This window comes from Pseudonaja textilis, chromosome 17, assembly GCF_049901715.1.
Source record: "Pseudonaja textilis isolate UNSWEBS1 chromosome 17, rPseTex1.2, whole genome shotgun sequence".
Taxonomy (NCBI): domain Eukaryota; kingdom Metazoa; phylum Chordata; class Lepidosauria; order Squamata; family Elapidae; genus Pseudonaja; species Pseudonaja textilis.
Window position 1 is genome coordinate 1,218,573 of NC_142006.1, and position 20,335 is coordinate 1,238,907.

Here is a 20,335-nt window from a genome sequence, read left to right on the forward strand (position 1 = left end):
CAGGCAGCAATACAGGTATATCAACAGCGCAGAGATTAAAGAAGCAGGCGACACACTAGGGACGCATTTTTAGTTCTGGATCATCCTTTTATTTCAAGGAATTCTGAACCCAAACACAATCCAGGAAAATGATGGTTGACTAAACCTGAGGAGGGGAAAATATTCCTAGCAACTCATCAACCATTGGCATCGGTTAAAAAATGGCCTTTGTTGTTGAAAATATAGATTTTTGCAGCCGCTCAAGGCTCTATGTTGATTGAAACTGGTTTCCAGTTTCTCTTAGTTAACGGATTTTAAAAAATGTAGCTGGTGAAAGCTGGTTTGTCTTGATTGAAGGTAAAAAAAAAACCCCACCCTATAAACTCCCATGGGGTTGCTGTCTTCCCTTGCCCCTCTGGCACCTCAAGGGCCTTTCTGGAATTCTTAGGAAAAACGTTGCGGTTTGTGGGACCAAATTAGTGCGTCACTCACTTCCAAGCTGCAGCTGAACAAAACAAGGCTTGGAGAGTGTGGTCCTCTGTTCCCCCAGAAGTGCCTTCCGAACCTAAGAAAGGTTTACGGCTGGTGTAACCCAGAAAACGCCAACGCCCTGCAGGGTTACTCCAGGGCCCTCCTCAAGCAACAGGATACGGGAAGAGACCGGCTTGTTGTCGAGAAGGAAGAAGCGGTACACGCTGGAGGACTCTTGAGCCAACCCCTCGGCTGCCCAGCTGCGTCCAGCCTCCAAGGAGCCCTTCGCTTTGGGGGCCCCGCTGAAGCCTCCTTACCCCCAGCCTGGCTTCGGAGAGGGAGCCGAAGGAGGCCTGGTCCACAAGCCCCTTTTCACTTGCCTCAGAAGTCCGGGGTGCGTTTGGTCAGGAAACGGAACAGACCGCGCTGGATTTTTGGTTTTTCAGAGCTTGTTTTTTCTGAAGTTGCCTCGTGATCCGTCTCTTGATGCCAATCAAATAAAGCTCTCGATCGAACAGGCCTGCCGCCAGCGGGATGCTGTAGGTGAAGGGGACAAAGCACAAACCGGCGGTGAAACTTTAGCACACCCGCTACATCCTTCGGCGATCTGGGCCCCATTCCAAGAGTCGGGCCTCCCGATTCCTCAGTTCATCTTTGCACAGCCCGGAAACACTAGCAGTAATTTGATTAAAGGGACCAAGTTTTCCCACCCCCTTAATTGGGTCAGTAACCTTTCCACTCAATATGGGCCAGTATGTGCAACGGCCCGGATGCCAACATAAAAACGGGCCTTTCTAAAAAGAAAAAAATGGTCCCAAGACCGTATGAGACCTTCCTAGGTTTGGCTATTCCATGAGATTTGGGGTAGCTACAAACACAGAGACTGTATTCGAGGTCAGCAGACCCACCCAGTTGCACAAAATGGTGGGTTTTATATCCCTGTCTGTCCCGGATACCCCTCTGCCTTCTGGTCGGGGGCGGGGGGCGGTAGGGCGGTCTCATTCTGACAGTTTCATTCGAACACAGAGCCAGAGCCTCAAATCCTCCTCCGCTCCTGATCGGGGGGCCCCGATGGAGAAAGGCTGCCAGCTGGCTTCATCGCCCAGCCTCTCAAGGCGTTGCAGTGCAGGAAATGTCGGGTGGGGGAGGAAGCCTTCCTTCAACAGGCAGCCCCCGCTGCCCCCTCTCAAGGACCGGCCGTACTCACTTGTCCCTTCCGGGCCTGACTTTGACACGGAACAGCCCATACACGGGGCGGTGATCGGAGGTTCTGATCCCAAAGCAGGCCGAGTACTTCACAGCCTGGATCTCATTCTGGTGGCGGCTTCGATGGATGACCCGGTCCTGGAGAAGAGACGGAAGATGAGCAGAGATGGAAGATGACCCTAACGGCTCCTGGGCAAACAGACCGGCCGGAGACGTCCGGCGCAGAGGCCTTCCGGAAGGTGGGGCGGTGGAGAGCCTTATAGGGGGCAGGGGGACCCGGTCCTGGGCGCTGCAGAACCTGGAGCTGCCGTGGACGTGACTTTGGGCAAAGAGATTTGAGGTCTCCCTCTGGGGCTTTTAAGTGAGGTGAGCTTAATTCGCCCTGTTCCTTCCCGCTGCGTGTCAATTGAGGCGGGCGAGGAGGAGGAGGAGGAGGGGGGGTGGGATGGGGGCCCTTTCCAGGAAGCTTCCTTGGGACGCTTAAGGGAGCAATTCCGAGGTCGAAGAGGCGCCATAAGGGAACAAACGCTTCACGTGGCTTCGTGAATGTGTCCGTGTTCTTCTGACGCAATACTAGGGTCCCTTTAGAGGGAGGGAGGGAGGGAGGGAGGGAGGGAGGGAGGGAGGAAGGAAGGAAGGAAGGAAGGAAGGGAAGGAAGGAAGGAAGGAAGGAAGGAAGGAAACGAGTTTCTCTCACCCAAGGCCTTTAACCATTGGGCCACCTCAGCTCTTGCCTAAGGGAAAGGTGAGCCAAGTCACTCATCCTTTGTGTCATTCACCTGAGCCTTTTTGGGGGCCAGGCAGGCTTCTATGGCCAGAGCCTCTAGGCCAGGGCAGGCCCCCTTTCTGGACCAAGGGGGCTGTATATGGAGCAGCTGAGGGGAGGCAGGGTGGATGGGTGGGGGCCTTCCACCCTCTCCCTCGGATGCACCCAGCCTTCGGAGGCAGGACGCTCCGTCCCTCAAAACGGAGGGGGAGGGGGGCATGGCTGGAGCCTTCTTGCCCATCACACCATCTTCTGGAGTCTGAGAGGGGCTGAGGCTTGGGGGAGCAAGGTATGTTTAATGGAGTAGGGCAGGCGAAAGAAAGTCTGGGCTGCCTGTGGGAACTGGGGACAGAGCGATGGGCTCCGGGGTGCCCTTTTCTGCCGGAGGGGTTTCCGGGGGGGTGGGGGTGGGAGAGGAAGGCCTGTTTTTTTTGCTGCCCCTCCCCCAAACCCCTACCGTATACGAAGGCGTCCTCTGCTTGGAGGTCGTGTCGTAGGTGTCCTGTCCAACGTCAAACTTGTAGGAAGGACGGAAGAAGATGGGGGCCTCTTGGAACCCCTTAAATATAGAACCTGTGCCAAGAGCAGATCAAAGGGCAAGTCAAAGGGCTGAACCCCAAATCCCAGCCTTAAGGACGCCCCGGGATGCAGAGCCGCCCTGCCCTGAGCTGCCACATGGAGGAAGTGAGAACCAGAGTCTCGTGCGAAAGGCTTTGGCAACCAGGACCCAGGTCCAAGCCTCCCAGGCAGACCAAGAGGGAGCCAAGGTGGGGCGGGTTTGGAAGGCCGCTCCCCCCCACTGGACTCCTGACAGGTCTCCGGTCTCACCTGGTCAGGCTGTGGCTAAATCAATTGTGGGCGTAATCAACTGCATGTGGCTCAATAGCCCCCCCGCAACGCCTGGGAACGAGCAAGAGGCGAGGGGGCTAGAGGCTAAGCCCCTTTCTCTGCCTGAGAGATGCAAGGACTTCTCGGCATATGACAACAGGGACCAGAATCATTTGTCGTTAAATGGTGCAGTCGTGATGTGAGGCATTGTATGACTATACCCAAGTTGATGGCTTTCACGGAGGTATTTAAGCAAACCCCGGTGGGAATGAAGCGAGGTCCCACGCCTGAGACTGCCACCTTCCCGCTTGTAAGATGGGGACTCCCTGGATACAAGCGGCTGCCTTTCAGCTAGCAAAAGATCCGTGGGGTAGAACGTGCGGGACACAGAATAACGGAGTTAGAAGGCACCTCGGAGGTCTTCTAGTCCAACCCTCTGCTCAAGCAGAACCTACACCACCTCAGACAAAGGGCTGTCAAGGCTCTTCTTGAAATATCCAGTGAGGGAGCACCTCCAACCTCTGAGGGGGGAAGAAGCTGTCCCACTGATGCATTGTTCTCACTTTCAGGAAATCCTCCTTAACGCTAGATTGGATCTCTCTTTGTTGTGCTTCCATCTGTTGTCCCAAAGGTGCTTTATTTTCAAGAGGCAACTGGACCGTCTGGTTTTTCTTTGAAGAAGTTTCACTTCTCATCCAAGAAGCTTCTTCGGCTCTGACTTCCCCCTATTACTTCTGGTCTTGCCCTCAGGTGTTTTGGAGAAGTTGGCCCCATCGTCGTCTTCCTTGTGACGGCCTCTCAAGTATCGAAAGGCCGCTCTCCTGCCACCCCTCCTCTTGGTTAGATGTTAAGGCACTGCACGTTCCTGCCACTGTTCGCCGTACGGTTTCACCTCCAGTCCCCTAAATCACCTTTGCTGCTCTCCTCTGCGCTCGCTCTACAATCTCCTCATAAAGATCTAAGATGCGGGGGATAGAAGGAGAGCTCAACAAATTTGCAGATACCAGAATAAGGGGGAAGGCTAACACGGAAAGATAGACTCAAGATTCAGAAGGATTTTGACAGGTTCGAGCACCCTAGTTAACAAGATGTAGTTCAGTGTTAAGTACTGGAGGGGAAAAATCAGCAGCATTGGTGTGGCCTGGGCCAACAGTACCAACTGTGCAAAGCATCTAGGCGGACCACCGAGGCAGCACTGTGCAGCAGCTGCCAAAAAAGCCAAGACAGTCCTGGACTGCACCATTAGCGGGAGAAGCATCAAAGTCACCTGAAGTGACAGTACTGCTTAGTATTAGTGGGGCCACACTTGGCATACTGCACCCCATTCTGGTAATCACATGGTTTTTTTAAAAAAAGATGCTAAGACTTGGGAAAGAGTGCGGAGAAGAGCACGAAGATGCTACCAGGAAGAGTTCAGGGAAATGGGTGCACCTGGCCTAACGAAGAGAAGAATGAGGGGTAACAGGATACCTGCCTTCTGGCACAGGAGCGCCTGCCGCAGAGAGAAGCGGGGGGTCGCCTTCTTCTCCGAAGCTCCGGAGGGCAGAGTAAGGACGCTATGGGTGGACGCTCCTAGAAGAGAAAGCCAATCTGGAACTCAGGGGAAACTTCCTGACCATGAGAAGAACAATGGCTTACTTCCAGGATTGATCGGTGCTCCATCCCCCACTGGAGGTTGTCAAGAAATGTTTGGACAACCGTTTGTCCAGGATGGTCATAAAATCTTCTGCGATGGGCAGTGGGTTGGACTAGAAGATCTCCCAGGGCCCTTCCAGCCCCGTGCTTCTATTTGGCTGTAATCAACTAGGATGCACAGGATGTTAATGACAAGGTGCGATATTAAAAGCTTTTCCAATAGGCAAAAACGGTTATCTACCCATCCCTCCGTAAATAAATAGTAATCCCTTAAAGAAACCTAAGGGACCCTCATCACCTGACCAAGGTTCCTTGGAAGGGCTCTTTCTTTAGCATCTTCCCCCCCAAAAAGAGAGGGAGCAAGCTTGACCCCCCAACAGGTCCTCCTTACTGAAAGAACCTGCTCTGGACCTCATCGCCCTTCGGGGAAGAGAGATTCTACCCAGGGCCTCTTCCAGGACAGCTGAGGGGGGCGGGTTAATCCTGTTTGGAGAAGACAGTTCTGAGGGTCATCGGGGCTCCGGAGGTCCAAACCAACCCTCTAAACTGCACTCAGCAACCAAGCAGGAGCCGTGAAGGGCATCAAAAGGGCCACTGCCTTCCTGAGAGGGAGGGAGGGGGGTGTCTTGAGAGGTCCAACACAAAGGTCACTGAGGAGGCAGGAGCTGTGGTGCTGAGACTGCAGGAAGGGGCACAACTGGCACCCAACTGCAGCTTTGGGTTCTGTAGCGGTTATTGCACGGATCAAGACATTTGGGGGCGGTGTGTGTGTGTGTGTGTGAGAGAGAGAGAGAGGTGGCTCCTGCAAAAACACATGGCCAACCCTGAAGCTGGCCTGACCGAAGCCGTTTTGTCCGCTTCAGAGCTGCCACACTGGAGCTGAGGGTCAGGGAGGGGGGAAATTGAGACAAGAGGGGGGTTTTGTAGCCAAAACTTTCTCTTGGGAACCAAGGACATTCTCCCACCTGGTCAGAAGGTGGCGGAGGGGATGCCACCGGGCTGTCGGACTGATTGCTTTGAGAAAGCAGAACATCTCTTACTTTTAATAAGGTGAAAACCGCAGGAGTTTTCAGAGTCGGTTTTCACCAGGTATGTGCCAATATATTTCCAACATATTCAGTTCCATTGCCTCGGGGTCTCTCTTGCAACGGGTTTTTATTACTTGGAACCCTGACATTAAACCAACTCTTGACAGACATGGAAAATGGGAAGGGGCTCCTCACCACTCTGCATTTCCTTCAACAGCTGGTCATGCTGCAGCAGCAACGAGACGTCCAGGTCCCGGCCATGGTTGAGGATCTCCTCTACTACCTCCCGGTTCTCATTCAGGCGGAAGTTGAAGTCTCCGAACCAGAAGACGTGGTCAAAGCGGCTCGTGACGTCGGCTGCAGAACCAAGCAAAGGAAGGGGGAAAAGAGTGGAGAGAGGAAACTCATCCAAGAGAAGCAACCTGGAATTAAGGAGAAACTTCCTGACAAGTGAGGACAATTAACCAGGGGAACAGCTTTGCCCCCAGAAATCGTGGGCTCTCCATCATTGGACGTGTTTTTAAAAGGAGACTGGACAGGCACCTGTCTGAAATACTATGGGTTTTCCTGCTCGAGCAGGGGGCTGGACTAGAAGACCTCCAAGGCCCCTTCCAGCTCCTATTCTAAAGAGGCTGCAGCAGTTAAGAGGAAGCCTTCCCCAACCACTTGCACCCGAGGTTGACCACGGGGGCTTGAGGGTGAAATTCAGTCCATTCAAAGCTTGCAAACAAAGCGACTGAAACGGAAACCACTTCAGGTCTGAACTCTGAACTTCTGGACAGAGTGTCCTCGACTTAGGACCACATTTGAGCCCAATCTTTCCATTGCTAAACCCGTTTTTGACTTTTGCTCCATTTTACGACCATTTTTGCTGCAGTTGTTACCTGAATCAGTGCAGCTGTTAAGTTAGGAATATGGTTATTGTGTGAATCTGGCTTCCCGGATCTTGCTTGTCAGAAGGGCACGAGAGGGGATCATGGGGGACATTGCAACCCGTCATAAATACGTGACAGTTGCCAAGCGTCTGAATTTTGATGACCATGTGACCTCTTTCATGCTGCTGAAATTTCAAACAGTCATTAAACAAATGGCTGCAAGTCAAGGTCTATCTAAATTCTGAATTTCTGTGTGACATTTTTTGAAACAGGGACTATGATCTGCCACCATTTGCTAATCTCAGCAACTCTGAAAGGCCTGGATTTCAGTTCCCAGAATTCTTAGCAATGGCCTTGCTGGTTGGGGGATTCTGGGGTTAATATAGAATATGCTTTATTGGCCAAGTGTGATTGGACACACAAGGAATTTGTCTTCGGAGCGTAAGCTCTCAGTATCCATAAAAGATGTACGTGATAAACTATGATCACAGTCGTCATAAAAATACATTCATTATAAACCATAAGATACAACACTTAGTGATAGTCATAGGATACTAAAGAAGCAATCAACATAAATCATACCGGGAAACTAAATAAAACAATATAAATTGTAAAGATACACGCAACAAAGTTATAGTCATAAGTAGAAAAGGAGATAGGAAACAGGAAGGATGAGAATAATAATAGTAACACTTAGTAAATAGTGTGACAGTGTTGTGGGAATTAGTTTTGTTTAGCAGAGTGATGGAATGGGTGAAAATCACTAAAGCCCATCCATCTCAAAATTGCCCAAATAGGGAAACGCTGGCTGTTCCCTCTAAAATCCGATTTTATCGCTGGGACCCACATTTTGTGCTGGGGCCAAATGAGGGACTTTCTAGAACACAAACTCCCTTTCAGGGGGGCATGATGATGGCGGTGTTTATTTGACAGAGAAAGTTACACCCGCAGACGACAAACAGAGTGAAAGCAGCATTTTTCAAGTGCCAAATTACTCACAGGAGCTAGATCGATAGGGGTTGGTATCTGGAATATTTCTGGGCAGTGAAAGAGCCTGGATGGTCTTGTGGTAATCCAGGACCCTCTCGCTGACTTTGCCATCTCCAGCTGAAAGAAAAGGAGGCTGCTTAGGGCAGGTGCCGGGGGGAGAGAAAAAGACCCCAACCCAGCAGCTTCCCCTGGAAGATTTCTCTCCCAGTACTGACTTCGATCCCCAGAAGGAGCAAAGCTCTGCAAATGGAACAAGCTGCGAGCTGCGTTGCTAACAGCCAGACCAAGGAAAGAATCTGGACCGGAGTCCTAAAAAGTAGGCAAGATTCTTTTAGAACAAGGGTCTTCAAACTTGGCCGCTCTTAAGACTTGTGGACTTTTAACTCCCAGAATTCCTGAGCTAACACGACTGGAGGAGGAATTCTGGGAGTTGAAGTCCACAAGTCTTAAAGCGGCCAAGTTGGAAGACCCCCGTTTCAGAACAATCTCCAACATTCACAACGTAAGGCCAAAATTCTGAAGATCAGGGAGAACAACGAGGACCACGGACTCTGGGTAAGGGTCAAGGGGTAGCCCAGCTGTCAGGCCAAGATCCACATTTTCCCCACTTTCTGGTGGGAAAGATCTTGGCTGGAGAATGAGGGGAAGGGAAGGAAGGGAGCTGGAATTCTAAGGGTGCTTGGATGCCCCATGGGCTTCAGGCCGAAGAGTGAACACAGGCTGGCAGGTTTCCTCTGCCCGCTCACCTTTGCCAGAAGGGTAAAATCTTAACTCTCAAAGGAAACCACCTCATCAATGTGAGTTTCGTTTTTCTCCCGCTTCTGTTCACTTGTGTCCAATTCTTAGAGATTATCTGGACAAGTCCTGGCAGTTTTTGGCAAGGGACTCTTCCCTCCTCACCCCCCAAGAAAGGCATTCCCTCCTTCCTAGACCTCACTGTCAGCCAGCTGGTTTTGTGCCAAGGCAGGACTATAGAACTCACCCTCTCCCAGGTTTATATACTGGTGCCTTAGCCACAACACCCAACTGGGTCTCTTTTTCAATTACAAAAAGACAAAATGTCCCCTGCATCAACTTTTTGGGTATGTCTTTTATTCTGTATGCACTGTCTTGGAAGAGAGGGAGAAGCCGTTTATAAATGCATCATCCAAAAAGTGTTTCTTCGTTTGAGAAGGGAAACTTGTGGGGATTCAATCTCACCTGGGGTAGAAATCTCCGACTATCACGCTGGAGAATTCCCCGAGAACCTTTGCAGGTCAGGAGATGATTTTGGGCTCCACCAAGGCAGGAGAGGATGCCCCGATTTAAGCCTTGGGACCATCAAGGAAGGGAGGAATGTCTGGTGCTGCCCTTTTCTTTGACAACACAACTTCCCAAATTTCTGCAATAACTCTACATCTCTGCCTTACTCGCATCCAAGAGCATAAAGCAGGTAGTTCAACTGGCGTACCAGTTTACAGAGCTTTTGGGTGGGGGAGGGGGGGAAGACCCTATTCTGACTCCAAGGCAGGCCCAAGGGGAACTTGGGGAGATACTCACAGGTAAAGTGGGAAGTGATGAAAAGGAAGGACGTGCCGAAGAACGTGAAGCAAATTCCCAGCGCACCTTTGGTTTTGAACTGAGACACGATGCGCGTCGTCACTGTGGCACATTCCACCTCTGTGGGAAGAGAGAAGCGGCACGGCCTGTCATCGAGTGCTCAGACCAGACAGGGACAGAACGAAAAGGCAGCTCTTCTCCTTTTCCCCTGGGGTGAAAAAGGCTGCAATTCAACGACGGGCTTCAGTTCCACGACAGGCTTCCTCCCGCCAAATTAGTAAAAAAAAAAAAAAAGAGGCTGTCCGGGGGAATCAGCAACAGCCCCATGGTCGAAGTGGCTGAAAGGGCCACGCCTACCTGAGCAAAACCAGATGAGGTCCCTTCGCAAGAAGAAGGACAGGTAAAGGACCCCGTGAGCAGCTGCGTAAGACATGACGTACTGAGGGCCCAGCGTTGCCTGCAGGCGGATCTCCCACTCTCGCCTGCGGAAAGGAAGCAAAGCCAATTGGCCCCTCAGTACCAGAGCAGCTGGGCGGTCAGCCGGCCCCATCCAGGCTCAGAAAGGACTTTGGTGGCCAGTCAGGCTGATTAAGAAGGCCCAGGATCTCCCGGAGGCACCCGTCCTCCACCCTCGTTCCATGGGCTTGGGACCCTCGGTTTGGCTCCCGGCTCCTTGCAGGGAAGGGCCCACCTTCGCTCTTCTCCCAGGCGCTGGCCTCTGGTCACGCCCACTGACGCTTGTAGACAAATGGGGAGGAAAGGAGACGAAGATTGCCGACGGCCCCCCGGCAGCCGTCTCCCAGAGGAGGCCTTCACCTCTGAGACCCCTCGCCCGGCTTTAACAGAAAGTTCTGCCTTGTTGCAAAAGGGGAGAGGACTTGCAACAGCCTTAACCCGTGCAGAGTAATGATCCTACTTGTAGTGTGGTGATTCTCAGGAGGGAGGGAGGGAGGGAGGGAGGGAGGGAGGGAGGGAGGGAGGGAGGAAGGGAGGATATAGGAAGGAAGGAAAAGAGGAAGGATACAGAAAGAAAGGAAGGAAGGAAAGATGGATACAGGAAAGAAGAGAAGGAGGGAAGAAGGATACAGGAAGGAAGGATGGATACAGGAAGGAAGGATAGGAGGAAGGAAAGATGGATACAGGAAGGAAGGATGGATGGATGGATGCAGGAAGGAAGGAAAGGAGAAAGGAAGGAAGGAAGGAGGCTCCCTCAGCTACAAAGTTGCTTGCTTCCATACCTATCTGGACATCCTTCTTGGATCCCTATCACGTACATGTCCTGGGCATAATCAGGCTCAGACGGAAACAGGAAGTCATCCAGCACCTCAGGGAGCTCCTGCAAGAAAAAAAAGGGACCTTTCCAACTGTAGAGGAGCCCTCCAGGCAGGTGGGGCGGGCTCTACTGACAACCGAAGAGCAAGAAATGAGGCAGGTTATCAAATCCGTTTTTCTGCCTGCAGGATGCAAACACTTTTTCTGTTCACCTGGGTTGGAATGCAGAAAATGGACAAACTGTTGATCTGTTCAGAAAATGACTTAATCCACATTATTTGGAGGATTAAGGCGACTCTGCTCCTCTTGCTATCCCATGCACTACTTGTGAAATAACGCACAACAAATACTTGTTTCAGGTACACCAGCTTTCTAACAAGGACAACTTCAAGTCCCATTTATAATGTGGCAAAAAGAAGAGAATCACACAAGGAGACACTCCCGTTTTCTTTAGTTTTCTCACTCGTTTAGAAAGCTGGACTGGCCCATCTGCTTCTTTCCACTGCTTTATTACATTTCCCAGAAAAAAGTATTTGTGAAAGAAAAGCTGAAATGGCTATTTTAAAAAAAACCCTCCATGCCTGGGAATGGAGGAGCTGCAAATGGATTTATGGGTCCTAAAATGCTGGTTTGTCCCGACAGGTTGCACATACACCCTCACTGAACATGCTTCCAAGTGGTCTGCATGAAAAGATGAACTTTACACGCAAAATCGGAATCGCTGTCCAGAAAGATCTGCCGAGGGTAAAAGGGCAGGTGTGCAGCCACGTGTTTCCAGGGAGAAAAGTCCATGTGAGCGGCCCAACCTGTCCATTCTGTAGGCCAAGCTGAGCCCAGTCTTGATTTTTCCTTCTGGGCTTCCCTAGGATCAGAGAAGGACAGGGACCCCCTCACTTCCTCACCTTCTGGCCCTGCATGTTCCAGGTGGCTACAAAGATGCCAATGTTGCGATCAGGAAAATACCGGTTCAGCTCTTCTGCTCCCAGGAGGGCACCACTAGCAAGAAGGCTGCCTTCCAAGTAGCTTCTGCAGAAAAGGACATTCTGTTTTGTTGCATTACGACAATCTACAGGGTAGGCTTATAGGCTTGACTTACCTGTGGAAAGTCAACTAAGACTGAAATCGGGGCTGAGATGTCAAAGGCATAAGAGAGGAGGAGGAGGAGGAGAGACAGGCCTTTCTAGCTCCAGAGTTTCATGGTGGCAAAGTTCTCCCCTGAAAAAAGCTCAGCTGGCATTGGGGGCTGGGGGCTGGGAGGAGAGACACAGAGCCTTCTTCAGTCCAGTGAGATGCAGCAGTCAGAAGACTCAGGAGGACAAGCTCAAAACATGAAGCTAGCTAGGTGCTTGGTGGCCCAATCGTCATCTCCACATTATCTCCCTGACAGGGCTGTTGCAAAGTGAGCACGGAAGGGTATTCCAGTGCTTAAGTCCTTGCGAGGGAAAGAACAGAATATTCTTTATTGGCCAAGCGTGATTGGACGCGTGAGGAGTTTGTCTCTGGTGTATAAAGACCCCAGTGTACATGCAAGCAATAAGTGACAGAATCATAGGATGCCAATAGGAGGAGGTGAAAGGAAAGATGAGAAGGATAATAGGGATACAGTCCCACTACAAAGGGAAACATCCTTAGGCAAAGGGCAGTGCTGTGGGGATTGGCTGCTTGGCAGAGCGATGGCATTTGGGGCAGGAGGGACGACTGACTTTGTCATTAGTCATGTTGGTGTCCTGAGGGGAGGACACTGGGGTTTAACAAGAAGCAAAAAAGGCAGCCAAGCCTGTGGGGAATAGGGCTGCTCTTCAAAACACCCAAGTGTGAAGCTGTCTTGGCTTCAAAGGTCATGAACAGGCTTCTGGTTTGGGCCAGAAAAGTTTAGAAAAGAATTTTGCAACATCCTGCCACACACAGAGCTGTCCATTCTCCCTGTTATTAAACACTCACCAGGAATGGCTGGATTTCTCTGCTGCACTTTTTAAAGCCCTCCCAACAACTGCGAAGTAGGCTGGGTGGCTACTCAGTCTTTATTTCCCCATTCTCCCTACCTTTGGAATGAAGGGGGGTTGGGGTGTGTGTGTGTGTGTGTGACAACAAGAGACCCTGTGATGCAATCAGAATTATTCCACGATGAACAAGTTCTAACATATGCACAGCTTAGTGCCTATTTCTGCTAGTTTTCTGTCTCAACCAGGGAGAGCTGTATGCACCTGAAGGACAAAGCAGCCATTGAAACATGGTGCCCTCCTGTGATCAAGGAGCCTCTCTAGGACTTTGCCTCCATTTTAGAAAGGGAGGTGCTGGTCAATCCCAGAGCTAGCAGATCCTAGACAGGGAGGCTGGACAGAGCTCAGTGGTGTAACAGTCATTTTATAATGGATTTCTCCCTTCTCAAGATTAAAACAGTGTCCTCCTATTCCTCCACAGCATTCTCTTTCTCTGGAGTACAAGGAAGATGAGCAAAAGAGCAGCAGGGGCCTCCTCCTCACATGCTACCCTAGTCTTCTGTTGGAAACTCCAAGGCTGAACTTGAGCTGGAGATCCTTCTTTTTATGCCAGGGATCTAAGCAGCTGGGATGGGAAGGCAGGGCAGAGTGTAGCATGTGATTCAGCAAGCAGCAGACAGGTAACTTTCTAAAGGAGAATAAGCAAAACCTTACTATCTAAAAGTTACCACCTGAAAACTGACAGGGGTTTCCCAATGACATGACTGGAGGGGGTATTAGGTTGCTGCTGAAGCATCCTTCTAAGAACGTCCCCCGCCACCCCAAACACACACACACACTCACTTTTCCCAATCTGCATTCAGATTTCCTGAAAGAAGAATCGGTCTTAGAAAGAATTGCAAAAGCAACATCCATATTGGAGTGGGGTGACTGCCGCCGCCATGGTCTCCCTGCCCCAAGATACACACCTGTTTCGCACATCGGTGACACGGATGGGGGCCAGCAGGCTGAAGGTGGATTTGGTGGAGGCAGCCAGGCAGTGTTCACAAGCCATTCCACGTCTCTGAAGTTGTGTGTCGCTCCAGCTGCTGCCTGCTCTTGGAAACCCCCTCCGAGGGCTGAACTTGTAGTCCGCACAATCTGGGTCAATCCTATTAGTCGTCCTCAGAGAAGGAAAGGAGCCCTCAAGCTCCAGAGGAGGTGGAGGCTGGGCGTCCACGACCTTGGACAACTTCCTGGGCAAAGCTGAAAAGCTGGGTCGGCTTTGGCTGAGGTGGGGGCCCTCGGAGCCCGAGTTCAAGTCGTGCCGAGGCTGCGGATGGTGGTGGTTGCCGCTGGAGGCGACTTCCTGCTTGGCGGGGCTCTCTCCCTGGAAAGAACCACTGGAGGAGCCCCCCTCAGCTGAATCCACCGAATTCCCTTGATTCATTCTGAAAGGCCGCCTCCTTCTCTGCCAGATCAGTTCGTCCAGCGACGACGTCCGCTCCAGCCTCGGTTTACGGGGAGGCTTTGGAGTAAATGACTTGAGCCCAGCTGGGGCTTGGGATCCTTCTAACGGCAGTCTGAAAGGATCGCTGGAAAAGGGCAGCTTGACTTCTGGTGGGTCCCTGGAGAGATGATCCCCACTACTGCCTGCCTCTTTCCGTGGAGAGCAGCTCTCCTCCTTTGGCTGCCGGATTTGGGGCCCATCGCTTGAGAGATGCTCCATTGTCTGCTAGGAGAATCCATTAGATGCACCAACTAGGAGGAAGTCAAAGAATCGCTATTTCTTACTAGCCAAGTTTTCATCTCAGAGGAAAAACCTGAAGAGGAATATGAGAAAAAAAATGGTCAGGGAGAGAACCCTAAAAGTGCTACCCAAGCTTGGAGTGGCACTTTGTCCTGTCCCCGGAAACATTAATGAGGGAGGTTAGCCAAGCCTTCTGCTTGAATTACAGAATATTGAAACCACCCAATGGATCCACTCTCAAAAGATGCTTCTAGTATTAGTTGGGTCATTCCCATTTTATAGATCAGAGGTTTATGAAACAGATCAGAACTGTAGGAAATTGTGATTAGGGTAGATTCATCTCAAAGAATACTATTTATCCCACAATTTTAACTAGATGATGATGACAATGCAAGGCACTGCTTCAATAATTTATACACGCTCTTTAAAAGAGACCGTAGTTTATACCCAGCAAAGTATCAGATGTCAAGGCAGAGATATCAAAGTGGGAAAAACACATTTATGATTGTAATCACAATTGCAACCATAAATGTTACTAATACACAATTGGTAATGGAGCACCGGGCAACTACCAGAGGATTAGAAAAGAGCTGACATGATTTCTATCTTCAAAAGAGGAAGGGAAACGGTTCCAGGAAACTATAGAATGGGAATACTACTTGGGAAAATGCTGGAAAAGACAATCAATGAATCAGCCAATACCTACAGGCAAGCAAAGTTATAATCTAAAGCCAACATGGGTTTGTCAAACCCAGATCATGTCAGACAAATCTTACTGCATTCTTTGACAAAGTGGCTAAACTAGACCACAGAAATGCTGTGGACATAATTTACTTGGATTTCAGTAAGGTATTTGATAAAGTAGACCACAGCCTACTACTTTATAAGATAGAAAAAAGGTTAGACATTATCATCAGATGGATTCCTAAATGCCTGACCAACCACACTCAATGTGTAGAGTCCTTAATTGAACTACTTCTACACGGAGGGAAGTATGCAATGGGTTACTCCAAGGTTCTTGTTTGGCCCAGGACTCTTCCATATCTTCATAAATGATTTAGAGGAGGGGATAGAAGGGGAACTTATCGAATTTGCAGATGACACCAAGAAAGATCTTGAAAGACTTGAACACTGGGTCCCTTCTAACAAAGTGAAATTCAATAGTGAGAAAAGTAAGGATTTACAGTTAGGCAAGTAAAATCAAATGTACAGGTATAGAATAGGTAGACTCTGGCTCAACAGCAGTAACAGTAACTGTGAGAGTGATCCAGTTCTAGAAAACAACCATTTAAATATGAGCCAGCAGTATGTTGCAGTTATCAAAAAAGGCAATTAAAGAGGGATGGAATCAAGATCACAGGAAGTGTTAGTACCACTTTATAAGTAGTAAGATCACACTTGAAATGCTGCATCCAGTTTTGGTCGCCATGCTATAAAAAAAGATGTTGAGACTGTAGTATCAATGCAGAGAATAGCAACAAAGATTATTAGGAGGCTGGTGGCTAAAACATATGAGGAACGGCTACAGGAATTGGGTATGACTGGTCTAGAGCAGGGGTCCCCAACCACCGGTCCATGGACCGGTACCGATCCGTGGTACATTTCCTACCAGGCCACCGGTTTGCTGGGCGCCATCTTGTTTGACAAGAAAGTGCTTCTAGGTGAGCTTTTCCGGTTGGAAAGCGGCGTTTGGGTCCTGAAGGAATCCTCGCACCTTAGTTTCATCGAAGTGGGGGGGCGGCTTCGAATGAGACTAAGGCGCGAGGATTCTTTCAGCACCCAAGGCAAGGCGAGCCAAGCGACCGTCCCGAACCCGTCCCGAAGCGAAGCCCATCGACAAAGGTACAAAGGAGGAGTTGAAGGTGGCGGGGAGAAGCGGGGGACGGCTGGCTGGCCGGTCGCTCGACTCGCCTTGTCATGTGTGCTGATGCCGGTACCGGGCCACGGATCATTTTGTGATGCTGGTACCGGGCCGTGGCACAAAAAAGGTTGGGGACCACTGGTCTAGAGAAAAGAAGGACCAGGAGAGACAGGAAAGCCCGTCTTCCAATTCTTGAGGGAGCTGCCACGGAGAGGAGGGGCTCAACCTCTTCTCCAAAGCACCAGAAGGCAGGACAAGAATCAATGAATGGAAAGTCATCAAGGAGAGAAGAAATTTGGAATTAAGGAGAAACTTCCTGACAGGGAGAACAATTAATCTGTGGAACAGAAGTTGCAGGTGCTTCATCACTGGAGGTTTTCAAGAAGTGACCGGACAGCCGTTTGTCTGAAATGGTGTGTGGGGGGGGGGAGGTTGGACTAGAAGACCTCCAAGGTTCCTTCCAATCCTGTTATTTTGTTAACACATTGTCTGGATTGACCCTTGGACCTCTATGGCAGCTCAGCTACAGGAAAAGGATGAATTGTGTCTCCAAGACACGGGACCCCAGATCCGCAACCACAGATCCTTTCCGCATTGTTGCAATTTGTCCTCAGCAATTTCAATCACGCCCAATTGCAATGCAGGTGGTCCCTGACTTACAAACAGTTCATTTAGTGACCCGCTCAAAGTTACAACACAAAAGTAGACTTATGCTCCTTTTTCACACTCCCGACTGTTGCAGTGGTCACACGATCAAGATTCAGGCGCTAGGCAACTGATTCCTATTTACGACGGTCATAGCATCCCGGTTTGCGGGGTGGGGTGGGGCAATTCCCTTTTGCGACCTTCTGACAAGCCAAGTCAAGGGGGAAGCCGGATTCACTTAACAACCGGCTTACTCAGTTAACAACCGCAAGGATTCACTTAACAACCCCGTTAGTAACTTTGCCATTAACGACCGTAGCCAGACAGGTGGTAGAATGGGGCCAAGCTCACTTGACAAGTGGCTCGCTGACCGACAGGAACTTTGGGCTCCACTGTGGCCATAAGTTGGGGACTGCCGGTGGTCCTCTCTCTGGGAGTCTTTTGCACCTTCTTCCAAGGATTGGGGGGGAGATTATAGGAAGTGAAAGAGGAACCCTAGATGGATGGGGGGTCACCTCACCCATGGGGGCCACGAAAGGAGGGGAGGGAGGAGACAAGCCTGGGGAGGTTTACAAGAGGCCCCCCATAGCTAGCAAGTGGCCTGGGAAGGGGGGGCAAAGGGGTCCCCGACTCTATGCCCCTCCTTTCCCCCAAAGGTCCCCCCAAAGGTCAAGGGGGCGGAGCCACGCAAATCACACCCCCCCCGCCTCCTCGGGATGAAGAGCCCCATCATCCACGGCATGCAGGGCAAGGATTCCTAAGGGGGCTTGGGGTTGTTTTCCTTGATTTCTGAGGGGGTGGAATTAAACGACCCCACCCCCGAGGAAAGGAACGAAGGCGAAACAAGGGCGCCAAACGGAGGGAAAGAGCCCGTCCCCAAAGCGAAACGACAGGACTGCCAGAAGCGGGAAGGCCGCGCCGGTCAGCCCGCCAGCCTCACATTACGAGCCCCCGGGAGGCGGCCGGCCTACCTCGCCGCGCCGAGCCGGCCCTCCTCCTCACAGCCGTCGAGGCCGTGGCTCCGCCCACTCCAACGGCCGCCCCGCGCGCCGGTACGCTCGTGCGCACGCTCGCGCTCCCGCCCCGCCCCCTCAGCGCGTTGCCATGGCGCCCCCGCTGAGGAGGCGCTTCTTCCTCGCCGAGGCCAACTCCGGATGGGCGGGGCAGGGGGAAGAGGAGGAGGAGGAGAAGAAGGGAGGCGCTGCAGCTGTGAAGCCACACCTGGGACCTTGCCCCTCCTTTCCCCCCCCCCCCCCCACGGGCCTGGTTGGGTCCGCCTGACCCTCCCAACTGTGGGTTGCACCCCCAGCGAGACTCCTCGACTTACGAGCACAACGGAGCCCAATATTTCTGCTGTGGACAGAGGTGTTGAGTTTTGCCTCCATTTTAACCACTTTTCTCACCACGGGCGTTAAGCCTCAGCAGGGGCCTCCGAACTTGGCCAACTTTAAGACTTGTGGACTTCAACTCCCAGAATTCCTCAGCCGGCAAAGCAGGGGTCTCCAAACTTGGCCACTTTAAGACTTGTGGACTTCAACTCCCAGAATTCCTCAGCCGGCAAAGCAGGGGTCTCCAAACTTGGCCACTTTAAGACTTGTGGACTTCAACTCCCAGAATTCCTCAGCCAGCAAAGCAGGGGTCTCCAAACTTGGCCACTTTTAAGACTTGTGGACTTCAACTCCCAGAATTCCTCAGCCGGCAAAGCAGGGGTCTCCAAACTTGGCCACTTTAAGACTTGTGGACTTCAACTCCCAGAATTCCTCAGCCGGCAAAGCAGGGGTCTCCAAACTTGGCCACTAAGACTTAAGACTTGTGGATTCCTTCAACTCAGGTCTCAACTGTGATTTCTTCAAGCCAGCTTTGCTGGCTGAGGCCAATTCTGGGAGTTGAAGTCCACAAGTCTTAAAAGTGGCCAAGTTTGGAGACCTCTGGGTTTAAGGGACTCGTTGCGGTTGATAAAAGTTAAGTCACCCGGTCGCTAAGTGAATCTGGCTTCCCCTTTTGACATTGTCAGGTCCCAAAAGGGGACCGGGCGACCCCGGGGACACAGCAACGGTCATAAGTATGAACCAGCTTGCCAAAGCGCCTGAATTTTGATCCCATGGGGATGCTACAAAGGTCGCAACTCTGAAAAGTCGTCATAAGCCACTTTTTTTCAGAGCCGTTCTAACTTTGAACCGTCACTAAATGAACCGAGTTCCAGTGCTGAGGGCGTTTCTTCATCCTCCTCACCACACGCAGCACTTTGCTTACGACTGCCTGCTGCTTTGACACACCGTGACTGCAGCTTCGCTGTAATTTGCAAGGAAGCAGGAGAGGAAGAGCACTCAGAATAGAACGAACGAGCCGGAAGGAACCTTGGAGGTCTTCTAGTCCACCCCTCTGCCCAAGCAGGAGGACCTATTCTATTTAGGGGCTGGACTAGAAGACCTCCAAGGTCCCTTCCGGCTCGTTCGTTCGATTCTATTCAGATAACTGTTTAGAAACACTGAGGCTTTTGAGCTCTGGGGTTGGAGAAGACGGGCCAAAACGGATAGATCCAACCCCTCAACCCAGCAGTCTCTCTTAAGGCAAAGACCAGACTCAAAATCTACTTGGAAAACCACATTATGAAAACCCAGCTCTGCAGAAGCTGGGAGAGGTGGAAGGAAAGACGGCAACCAGGTGCAAAGGGGACTGGCTGGAAGGCTGAAGGACCAACTGGGGGCCAGATTCTCTCGAAGAATATCTAGGGGGTCCCTCTGAGCTGACAATGACTTGACGGAACCTAATGTTGTATACAGATTCGCCCTCCTGTTTTGGGACCATCTATTCAGCCTTGATCCCCCCCAACGGGCGCAGGCCACTGAAATCCCCTAAGAAACCTGAGGGATGGTATTGTGGTTCTCCAGCAGCAGAATCGGCCAGCGGAGAAGAACAGGGACCAGTCCGGGAGTCTGGAGAGGACTTAGATGACGGTCCTGTGTCCGATGCAGAGATGGGGACAGGACCATCTGGGAGTGGGGTGCTGACTCCGGAGCCTTCGGAGTCTGGCAGCAGCAAGGCAGAGGAACAGCGGGAGCCTGTTCCCAGTGCGTGTGTGTGCAGAGCTGCTAGAAGGCGAGACCAGCTGAAACAAATGGGGCAACTCAGGAGTAATTACCCATCCCTTAAGGGATAAAAGTCAGGCCAAGATTACGAAACTTTTGCAGGAAGCAAAGTAATTTGACGGGTTCGGAGTCATCTTTGAAGTACTGTGTACTTTGGTTTTTTTCTTGTACTTTGGTTGGTTTCTTTTAGAGTTAATTTGATACTTCTGTTTTTGGCAGCATTCCACAGAAGTGAAAGGTGGGTGCTTATCTTGGGGGACTGTTGTAAGATTCGGCTGGGAATGAAAACAATTTCCAGCGTTGCAATAAAATAGGGTTTTGCTTTTAAAACAAGGTTGTGATTAATTACGATTGACGAAGCCTGGGTCAGAACAGGAAGGTTGATGGGTTTGCGGTCCCAGAAACTTGCAGGCTCTTTGGAACAGCTGCTTCTGTGTAAAGCTGGGGACCCCAATAAACCGTAGGCCGAGTTACGTGTGAAA

General features: G+C 51.1%; 1 protein-coding gene across 3 annotated transcripts; it reads right to left on the minus strand.

Moving 5' to 3' along the window:
* Positions 1 to 66: 66 nt before the first annotated feature.
* On the minus strand, positions 67 to 17,809 carry INPP5E (inositol polyphosphate-5-phosphatase E). 3 transcript variants are annotated; one of them, XM_087914375.1, is made up of 11 exons: positions 17,736 to 17,809; positions 13,498 to 14,331; positions 11,492 to 11,615; positions 10,556 to 10,653; positions 9,675 to 9,799; positions 9,318 to 9,437; positions 7,788 to 7,895; positions 6,109 to 6,270; positions 2,880 to 2,995; positions 1,658 to 1,794; positions 67 to 987 (listed from the first exon to the last, which is right to left on the minus strand). In XM_087914375.1, the coding sequence occupies exons 2-11, from the start codon at positions 14,235 to 14,237 to the stop codon at positions 855 to 857; spliced, it is 1,863 nt and encodes a 620-aa protein (XP_087770501.1). In that variant the 5' UTR covers positions 14,238 to 14,331; positions 17,736 to 17,809; the 3' UTR covers positions 67 to 854. The 3 variants fall into 3 exon arrangements, with proteins under 3 accessions (XP_087770501.1, XP_087770502.1, XP_087770503.1); XM_087914376.1 differs by lacking the exon at positions 7,788 to 7,895; XM_087914377.1 differs by lacking the exons at positions 67 to 987; positions 1,658 to 1,794; positions 2,880 to 2,995 and adding an exon at positions 4,888 to 5,053.
* Positions 17,810 to 20,335: the final 2,526 nt, after the last annotated feature.

Bases quoted from the DNA above. Each gene is read 5' to 3' on its own strand.
- INPP5E (XM_087914375.1), bottom strand. From the start codon at position 14,237: ATGGAGCATCTCTCAAGCGATGGGCCCCAAATCCGGCAGCCAAAGGAG. The intron at 11,616-13,497 runs GTGTGTATCTTG...CCTTTTCTGCAG, and splicing joins GTCACCGATGTGCGAAACAG to AAGCTACTTGGAAGGCAGCC. The intron at 10,654-11,491 runs GTGAGGAAGTGA...TTTTTCTTGCAG, and splicing joins GGAACATGCAGGGCCAGAAG to GAGCTCCCTGAGGTGCTGGA.